General features: G+C 42.3%; 1 protein-coding gene across 5 annotated transcripts; it reads right to left on the bottom strand.

Moving 5' to 3' along the window:
- Positions 1 to 1,084: 1,084 nt before the first annotated feature.
- LOC134021079 (circadian-associated transcriptional repressor) lies at positions 1,085 to 9,541 on the bottom strand. Of its 5 annotated transcripts, XM_062461552.1 has the most exons (8): positions 9,398 to 9,498; positions 9,039 to 9,077; positions 8,154 to 8,283; positions 6,351 to 6,756; positions 5,958 to 6,033; positions 5,222 to 5,300; positions 2,983 to 3,109; positions 1,085 to 2,560 (listed from the first exon to the last, which is right to left on the bottom strand). In XM_062461552.1, the coding sequence occupies exons 4-8, from the start codon at positions 6,714 to 6,716 to the stop codon at positions 2,210 to 2,212; spliced, it is 999 nt and encodes a 332-aa protein (XP_062317536.1). In that variant the 5' UTR covers positions 6,717 to 6,756; positions 8,154 to 8,283; positions 9,039 to 9,077; positions 9,398 to 9,498; the 3' UTR covers positions 1,085 to 2,209. The 5 variants fall into 5 exon arrangements, with proteins under 5 accessions (XP_062317536.1, XP_062317537.1, XP_062317538.1 ...); XM_062461553.1 differs by lacking the exon at positions 8,154 to 8,283 and having other exon boundaries at positions 9,398 to 9,505; XM_062461554.1 differs by lacking the exon at positions 9,039 to 9,077 and having other exon boundaries at positions 9,398 to 9,496.
- Positions 9,542 to 10,272: the final 731 nt, after the last annotated feature.

Genomic DNA, 10,272 nt, shown 5'->3' with positions numbered 1-10,272 from the left:
CACTTTGACCTCAGTAAACAGATACTTAGAAGTCCATGTCTTGTTAAAAGTTCATCAGTGGCAAAGTTTTTCATTTTCGAGGGCTAACCAACAGCTAACTCTCCTGTCGGTGAGGTTGCGCAAGCGCACATATGTAAATCGCCTGATCACTGTAGTCTTTCAGGACTACATATTTACTACCGCTCAACACATTTATTTATTTTACATTTTTGATTTACCTCACGTGGGCCGGATTGAGACAGCCTGTGGCCGGTTATGGCCCGCGGGCCATACAATGCCCAGGTCTGCTAAACTGACTCTGGTGCTCAGGTCGTAATTTCAATCACACAGCACGGAGCTACAGGAATATCTGGACCACAGCCAATCAGAGGCAAAGACCCGCCCCATCTCTGTCTCTGATTGGTTTAGACCACGATATGATCCAACCATGAGTGTCAGTTCCGTTTTAGGATAATAAACGCTTCGTTTGTGGAGAGACAGCGGATGCGAGGAGGTTAGGTGCACCGGTGCGACCTAGGAAAAAATGTAGTCGCACCCGTACACATTTTGGTCGCATAGTAGAGCCCTGTGTTTAGTTTAGCATGGCGAATACACCAACATTGCAGCCGGTAAGCATCATCATCAAAAAAGCATGTTGAACCATTCCAAATGTTAGTCACTTTCATTGTACTCATCTGCACATGATTACACTAAAAGGTGCTAAGAGGAAAATGACTAAATAGGTGCAAGTCCATTGTGACTTCTGATTTAAACAAATGTATATTCAAAATCATTATAGATTCAATACCAACAAAGTATATTTCCAACATTTTTAAATGACTTACTGACACACAACAACCTTATTTGACCTCAGGGCTGATGGCCACATCGGCCAAGCGGGGAAACATCAATCTGGCTGTTGCTCTTTTGGTGGATAGCAAATATCCATTAATTTATACTGTTAAGAGTGTGCTAACCGAATAATCTTTAAATGTTGCATTAAAGATACATGCCCATGGATATTTTGAACTACTTACCAAATGACTCGCCATTGAAATTATCAGCATTCTAGTTTTGTTCTTATTCGTCTTATTCTTATTCGTCAAACAAATATAACCACATTTATTTTGAAAGTATAAAATATCACACTGTAAAGGCCACTTTTCAGGGTAAAATAACCTTTTTTGAAATATTTACATAAATACGTTCTGTCTCTCTCTGCTGGTCAAACACCATCTAGATCTGTGGCAACTGAAACAAGTCTTGTCCTAATTCTACCACAGAAAGTAGTTGGCAGGAATCAAATAATTTACTTGATACAGGAAATGGCAGGAGTTTTGAGAATTGGTGATGTCTACACACTGTAAGTTTATGTATTCTCGATGTTTCTATGTCTTTATAAAACCAGCTTACAGGCACAGTTTGACTTAGGCACTGTTTGCCTTCTACTGGGAGAACCCAATGAAATCTGCAGTTCACATTCTTTACAATGGCAGTAGTTGGTCGAACATAGCATCCCAGAGGAAAGAGCATCCTCTGTACAAGTAGAATAACTCATCAAGACCCTGCCATTACAGCCTGTTTGGCTCACTGCATATCTTGTGAGATGCTCATGTTCGAACGCGTAGCACTCATGTTCCTACACACTAACCTTGACTGGGTGCTCGATTGAGGTAGAACCGTTGTACCAAAGACTTATTTATAAGTATACAAATGATTAACAGTCACACCAAAGACTTTGAGTGGATTCATGGAACTCAATTTCACATTCAACCCACAACTACATGGAGATCGCAGACACATCTGAATGTTTGATGCGATCCAAACAAACTTTGTTCTCACATTACTTTCCCATTGAAAAGTAATGCTTGTTTCACATGTATTAATGCTGTGTCAATGTCAATTCATTGAAATAATAATTCATCTGTGAAATCCCAAACAAACCATGGCCCTGTGGATATTTCAAGATGCAAATATCATCCTTCCCGCTCACTCTACATCTCACGCATACAATTCAAAAGTAGGTGCAACAAAACTGATCAACAAAGGGAGCTAAAAACAGATGTGATGTCAGATGAAGACATTCCTGTTCACAGACGTTACTTCCATGTTGGAATGGTATCTGTTGTGTCCTTTGTGAAAGCTTTCCTAAAGGCTGGAATGGGCTGAGTACAGCTGACTGGCTCCAGGCTAGGGTGGGCAAGGCTGGGCACCGGGCCCCCTGTATGGACTAGGACCAGCTGCTGCCAGTTCTGTCCTCCGCACCCTTGCGGCCAATGATGCTCTCTCTGGACTTGAGCAGTCTCTCCAGACAGGGAGCGTTGATCTTAGGCAATGGCAGCCGGCTGGGCACAGAGTCCATCTTAGCATGGCTGTCTGTGCTGGAAGACACGGCACTGTCCTGCGTTAGCGCTCTGGAAAACTGCAGGTGCCTCAACCCCCCCCCATGCTCTGCTTTGGGGGAGCAGATGGGGGAGGTGTGCAGCCATTTCAGGTTACTGACGGAATAGGTTCCTGGAGGGGTGAGGTCTGTGACGGGGCTGGCCACTGCACTGGGCAGAGATGTGGTGGAGGACGACAGCTGGGGTAAAAATAAAGATCGTATTAATGATGCATACACTGATATGGTCCAATTTGGAACCATGGTGCTAGCAGGACATAACATACACGTGTCATTCTAACTTCTGTATTTTAGCATATTTGCACAAATCAAATAAGTGTATGTCAGACTCACAACCTGTATAGGCTACAGTAGTACCCATATTGACATTAACCTCAATGTATAAGGCAGATGATCTGATTTCCCTTAGAAGTCAATTGATCTCTTCCCATCCACATTGGGTATAAAATTGCGTATAAAATTATAATTTCCTTCTCCATCTTTGTTCATAGTGAGACAATCGCAATAACTTCCAACTCTAAAAATAGATTTTTATCCCCCCCTCCCTGTCAACATACTGTACACAGACCACCACAAATAGCTTCCCTCCAACAACAACTCACCTTGTCTTTCTTGGCAGGGGTGATTTCCTCTGTCTGGATGAAAGTGTGTTGGTCTCTGGGTTGTACATTGGGGAACCAGTTCTTCAGCATTTCCTCCATTTTAAGAATAATGTTCATGTATCGCTCCCTGTGTGAAGAAAACAGGATTTAGAATCTTCGGTCATCAGAGCCTCAACTGTAATTGTAAAACACACAGCACACAGTTCATACACACAGTACTACACAGACGAGCACTCAGAGTGATGTGACCGTTTTAGGGTCTATTTCACACATATGACCTATGCCCACACGTGATGTGGTGCGCAACACTTCTCTTCACCACGAACAATACACATCTAAAAGGATGCAGTGGGCTGCGTCACAACAAAAATAAATACCATAGGCAGAGGACGACAGTCCTCGTTAGTCTCTTTAGACATAGGCACTGCGGTGCTTGTTAACCCCTGACTTCCAGACACATGGCTAGTAGGGATTATCCCAGGTCACATGACCAAGTGCCTACCTGCTGGGCCACCATTCGGAGTATGTTAAATTCCTGTGATAGATTGTCCACAACAGCGACTGAGTGAGTCTTTGTTCCCAGCTATCATTGTGTGGCCATAGGAGCTGCCAGCTGGCAAGACCGACCAGGCAGAAAGGGAGGGAAGGGCTGCCACGCCCATTCTTTATCTATCACAATGAGCGCAGCTGGTTGGTAGAAACCTCATAATCTCTGCTAAATTCATTACCTCCATCTCAAACATATAATACTATAATACTTTTGCAACCGGCCTAAACTGTCGACAAAATACAGTGCTCTCACATAGCTAGTATTCTTGGCGTAAAACCGAATGGTAAAGCCGGTAAATCTGCAATAGGCCTACTGTTTATGAGGATGCGGAAGATTGCTTGCGATGTTTGCGTAGATTTATTGCAATATTTGCGTTACAGTTACGTGCGGTAATTTTATGCTGTGCCTGGTGTGAATGGGGCAGTGACAAATCTTATTTCTGGAAGGCTCTACCGCGGTTGCACGGTAGTCAAAATCCATATTGAAGGCCAATTTCATACTGGTAAATTTCTATACCGTTCATACCGCCCACCCCTGCATCACAGCCTATTATCTTGTCTGGTTAGGACAGATAATAAGTCAGAGACTAATAAGTGCTATTCCCAGAGGACAGTTCAATACATTCTTAACTAGTCTACCCAGAATACAGTGGTCTGCAGTAAATAAATAGGGGGTCAGATGGCTGAGCGGTTAGGGAGTCGGGCTATTAATTAGAAGGTTGTTGGTTCGATTCCCGGATGTGCCAAAATAACGTTGTGTCCTTGGGCAAGGCACTTCACCCTACTTGCCTCAGGGAGAATGTCCCTGTACTCACTGTAAGTCGCTCTGGATAAGAGCGTCTGCTAAATGACTAAATGTAAATGTAAATACATCCTGTGTGAGTTGGGGCAGTAACCCCTCGCTGTGCCACCTGCTGTGAACCATATGTCTGAATCATGTCCATGTCTGCTTAAACCATGAGCACCTGGACCCAGCTTGGAGGAGAAGCACGGGGATGAGCAGACATACACTAGTGTCTTACCATGTCAGCTGGACCAAGCATACTTTATAGCCAATTAGGTTGAGTACCACACAAAAAATGTACAAACATAATTCCTCATGTTCTACCAACCAGGGGGAGATTTAGTAATCTGGTCCTAACCAGACTCTCGTACATTTCATTTGTACAGAGAGTCAGGCCTCGCTCCATTGACAAGCGTTGACTTCCTTGTAGGCGGGTACTCTGTTGAAGTTTAAAACTATTGGATCTACTATCGGCTAGCGTTCGCCTTAGCCAATTTCTTCACCACTACTGTAACAGAGCTAGCTGCCGTAGCTGGAAAATCAAACTGTTCCCGAACCCCGTGGGGAGGAGGGCCACAACATCATGGCCACCAACAAAACTCAACAAAACTTGTTCTTGCTCTGGCTTTAGCTTATGGATATTCGGCAGCGTTGCCACAACGGACCCAATGGCTTCGCTCGCATCTTTCTCTGCCGCCATTACGGAACTACAACACAAACTCGCACGACAGCCACTCCCTCTGTTCGGTAGAAAATTAACCGGAGACATCTGACTTACTTACCTCATGGCCAGACCTAGTACAGAAGCAAAATCAAAATTGAGCGGAAGTACGTAGGAGGGCAGAGCCAGGCTAGAGATTTAGCCTGTGGTCTCCAAAATGAGTAATGTGCACTAGGGACACCTACCCCATGCAGGGCTTCTGTAGGACACCCATGATCCTCTGGATCCTGTCCATTGCCACACTCTCCTGGAAACTGCTTAGTCCTGAAGAAACATGAGTGAGAGAAACATGAGCTCAAGCATGAGTCTTCCCTGCATTGTCTTGACAGCAGGGCTGGAGTCTGTAGAGCAGATGGGTTCCTGTGAAGTGTGTGGGGGAGCAGACTATGTCTCTGTGGCCAGGAAGTGAGGGGTCACACAAGGCCTTGGGTTTGACAGCAATCCCAGATGAAGCATTTTCAGACAAACTGAAATGTAGAGTCAGACCATTCTTAGCCTTAAACCAAGGGTCATGAGATATTAACACTTCTTTATGTCAGAATACAGAATCTCACCAGCATCATAATTATTTGTATAAATGCATAAAGGAAAAGCATTTTACAGATCTGGTTTGGTGTGGGTAATTCTGGAACTGATCTGAGAACCTGGGACATGTAGAACTACAGTGGTACTCTGTGTACCTTGCACACCCTAACATGAAATGGCTTCTATTATAACTGAAGTAGACACTGAACACAAAGGAAATTGTAGTAGTTACTTGATAGCATTACACCAAACAATAGATCTCTCAGACATCTCCTTCGCACAACTGAAGAACACACATTTCTCAGAGAATGGCACATTGTTGCCACTGTTCAGCTACTTTCTTCACAGGAACATTTTATAGCATGGAGAAAAGTGAAAATGGTGTCATACACTTACGTTCTCTGTATCTCCCTGTGCGAAGTCCCTTCAAGATTGACGACAGTGGCTGAATGTAGCATTGTAATTCCCTACACTGAAAAAACAAAATCAAAAACAACTTTCAAAAGAATTCTCAAAATAACTCAATGAAACATAAACAATCTTTGTGTACACACATGCAATTTAAGTTTACCCCTAAGCAGTTCCCTTTGTTCGTATCTTGTACAGATATTTCTAGAAAACCTGACTAATTCTGGTGGGAGGGGTTTTACTGGAAATGTCACGCTTCTGGCTTCTTGTGAAAATAAGAAACCCAGAGTATGTTATGTTCTGGGTGAAAGGACACACTCTACATGCTTATACAGTCTTCCTCATGCCCCTGGACTAAGTAAATATCTAGCTGCTCCTTACCTTGTTGGTGAACAGCCAGTCCTCCTCCGACTGATTGGAAGTGAGCTGCCTGTCTTTACCACAGTGTTTTGTCACCATGGGGCTGTGAGGCCTCTTCTGTGGTGGCTGAGTCTTTCTGAACTTTGACTCCTCAGGGCACCCCGTATGGAACAGGGAACTTTCATGGCTGCCCAGTATCTCTGTGCAGCTGACAGCACTGAAGCCAGGGCTGGAGCCAGAGCCACTGCCCTCAGGATGGTAGCTGGGGGACAGAGGGGCTTGCTTCTGGGCTGATCTTTTGGTACAGTTGGGTTCTGGCTCGCTCTCATTCTCTTCATCATCACTGGCCAGCCAGTCAATAGAATTGTCTGAATCTGAAGCAGACATCCTAGGCCGCAGTCTCTAACCAGCACTAACCATCACTGACCTGACAGAGGAAACAGCAGTTACTGCACTGTTCCATTTAACAGGACAGCCACACAAGGACAACAAGAAACACAACATATTTGTGGTATTTAAAAAAGTTAGTTTAAACATTAACATTGCAACAAAGACAATCCATGAATTTTGTGGAGCAGGTGGTCTTATTGAGATCATCGTCACGCTGGGGTTAATGATAGCCTGATGTTACATTTACATTTAGCAGACGCTCTTATCCAGAGCGACTTACAGTAAGTACAGGGACATTCCCCGAGGCAAGTAGGTTGAAGTGCCTTGCCCAAGGACACAACGTCAGTTTGCATGACCGGGAATCGAACTGGCAACCTTCAGATTACTAGCCCGATTCCCTCACCGCTCAGCCACCTGACTCCTCCCTGATGTTGTCATACTCATAATTCTAGTCAGAATATGAGTCTGATACCACTCCGTTGGGCTGTGAGTATGGGGCGTGTTTCAACCGAACCCGGAAAAAAATGCCTCTTTGCTCAATTGGATAGACCTACAACCAATCAGAGCAACGTAGTATTTGACGAATCCCGTAGGAAAGACGTCAAAAAACATATTTTCAATCGACAAATGCCTTGATCGCGTTTCTCTGTTCCTCTTTCAAAATTAATGAGCTGTCAATGTCTTCTAAAACAGACTCGATGGCAGAATGTACACATCTCAGCTCTCCAGCGGCAACCATGTTTGTTGAAAACGAATTCAACCCAAGCGCTCTTTGGTGACGTGGTTTATTACATTCCTGTTGATCATCTGTCCGTCATTGTATAAAGCCCGCCCTGACAATTTGATTGGTCCGAACAGTTCTTGTTCGGACATAGTTTTTCCCCAACCGAGCGACCCCAGACCCAACCAACATTTTTTGTGGGCGGGGCTAAGTTCGGCTGGCACCCAGGCTAGGTTAATGAGGGTTGACAATTGGAACTCAGATAGAAACCAGCCACAACACAGACTGACAGGTAGACATCATCTTTTCCCTCTGGACCAAATAGAAGGCACACTACCTTTCTACCTTTCAAGGTATTACTCACAGCCTGTTTCCTACTTTGGTGGCAAAAAACACTCTATTGGGGTATTCAAAGTCCCAGAGGGTCTGCTAGTATGTTTGTTACCTCAGCCATTCTCTGTTTTGGGCAAGAACCATGGTTACGTTACTACACTACTTGCAGAAGTCCAGGAAAAATGATGCAGTTATAAAATTAAGCTAATACTTGAACAGAAATTGATAACAGGGATTGATTCCAAGAAGACGACCACACATGGCTCAAAACTCCAGAGAGGGGGCTGAAAGCATGTAAAGCTACAGTTCCACCTATTACACCCTCCACAGTAATTATACACTAAACAGTTAGAATAAATGAAACAATAGAACATACTTACTGTCTGATCTTTCAATAACAATGACTGCCATTTTTCATTAAATATGTGTCTTTGTTTGAGTAGAATGAACAGGAAGGAGTGTATTGCTTCATGGATCTTTGTCTCACAAGGAAACAGGCAGTTGCTTTTACTGTAAAGGGATAGGGTATAGGGGCCTTCTTTACTGATCTGACTTTTAGATACAGTACCACAAAACAGAAATGTAATGTATAAGACACATGTAGTTCATTACAACAAATGGCAAAAGGTTTTCAAACATGATACTACAACCAATACCAATGACCCAGCACAGTGTGGATTAAATTTGTCCATGTTTAGTGTAGTGTGTTTATAGCAATGTTGTGATTTGCAGTTGATTATATAATTCAGGTCGGATAAGAGGTAATAGACAAAGGACATTCAGAGGACACTAAAACTGTCCACTGGAAAAGGTTGTTCAGTTAAATTTACATTTAGTCATTTAGCAGACGCTCTTATCCAGAGCGACTTACAGTAAGTATATATTTATATATATTTATATATATATATTTGTATATAAGTTATATAGGAAATAGTAGGCTATTAAAGCTTTGGGCAACTTAATATTTGTATATTTACCAAACAGCATTAAAACACTAAGCTCCACTATTACTCAGCTCAAGTTCACAAGAATGACATGATATCTAAACCTCATCCATTGCTTTAACATAGGCATTTGCCGTTGCGTAAAAACAAAATTGTTCTCATTAATTAGACTTCGAAATTCAACTATGATGGCTGAAGCAGGACCATACCAACAGTTGCACATCACAAAAGCAAACTGAGGATATAGTTAACCTACCCCGTTTGAACCGAATTTTTATACCTTATGACAAATGCGACTGATATTGAATCATTTGCCACTACCTGTGTGGGTGGGGCCCATTGGTAATAAAAGATATCCCCCTATCGCCACAACAAATAAAGAAAAAATAATTAAAATACTTCGAATCATGTCCCTCAAAATGTAGGAACTATAGAATCAGAACAATTGGTCAAAGGGTCTGCACAAAAAGCGCACATCGGATTAGTGTCCAAGGCCAGACTTAGGCTAAAAGAATATGCGCGTTCACATTTTTATATACAGCTATCTATAATATAAAATTACAGATTGATTTGTGAACAAGCAAGCGTTTCACAATTGTTTCAAAATTGTGATGCTTTAATTACGAATTCAACCATTTCTGGAAAACGTAGACTACACATTCAAAGATAAGTTAACATACCTCACAGGGATGCAGCAAACCGTACTATCTTTTGTTCAGCGGTAAATCCAGGACACTTCCGATCGCAGTTGATTTTGAGTAGTGCGGTGTGTTTTGAATGTACACTGCAATTGAGCGCCCCGTGTTGCTTCTTCCAAAGCAACGTGTCCGAGTGGGCGGGCTCAAAATCACCAGCTTTCCGATTTGTGCTTCTAAACTCCAATCGGACAAATAGAGTGTACGTGTGGAGAGAGCCACGACTGATAGGCGAGACATGCTTACATATTCAAATGAAATGCAAATTACACGTGAACATGCGGATCGGTTTCATTTTAACAGCTGGGTAAAAAGTCAGTTTAGGACTGTTTACTTCACACATTTTTCAAATAATCTAAAGTCTGAAGAGTATGTCTGTGTGTTCTTTCTGTATTGAACAAGAAAATGCTAAATCTATTAAATTATTGAATTACTTAAATGACCAGATGTTGTGTTGTGCCTTGAGACTTCGAACATGTCTGAATTTTGTATATTATATCTGTAAATCTAACGTGACTGCCAGTAAGATGTGTTTCTAAAATAGAAATCCATCTCTGTACAAGCATAAGCAAACTTACTTTGACATTAATATTACTGTCATTAACATTAATTGTCTGGTCAAAAGTATATTTCCTATTCATTTTGCCATTCATAAGTACATTTTAAAGCCATTATCCCACATTATATCATATTCTTTCTTTAATTTATGTCTTAAATTTACAGTCCATGACATGAGTGTTATGTGGAATGTGACCACCACAGGCATCGACTCATTGATTGTTTTTGTTTTGTGTCCAGTGACGTCAGAGACATACTAGTGAGTCATTGTGGCTCTGTTTGGCTGTTAGAGACAGAGAAAC

This window comes from Osmerus eperlanus, chromosome 5, assembly GCF_963692335.1.
Source record: "Osmerus eperlanus chromosome 5, fOsmEpe2.1, whole genome shotgun sequence".
NCBI lineage: Eukaryota > Metazoa > Chordata > Actinopteri > Osmeriformes > Osmeridae > Osmerus > Osmerus eperlanus.
Note: the sequence above shows the minus strand (reverse complement) of the source record. Positions and strands in the feature narration are given on the sequence as shown.

Excerpts from the sequence above, each read along its gene's own strand:
- LOC134021079 (XM_062461550.1), bottom strand. The coding sequence starts at position 6,716 with ATGTCTGCTTCAGATTCAGACAATTCTATTGACTGGCTGGCCAGTGAT. Across the intron at positions 5,301-5,957 it reads CACAGGGAGATACAGAGAAC|GACTAAGCAGTTTCCAGGAG; the intron begins GTAAGTGTATGA and ends ATGTTTCTTCAG. Across the intron at positions 3,110-5,221 it reads CTACAGAAGCCCTGCATGGG|GGAGCGATACATGAACATTA; the intron begins GTAGGTGTCCCT and ends TTCTTCACACAG.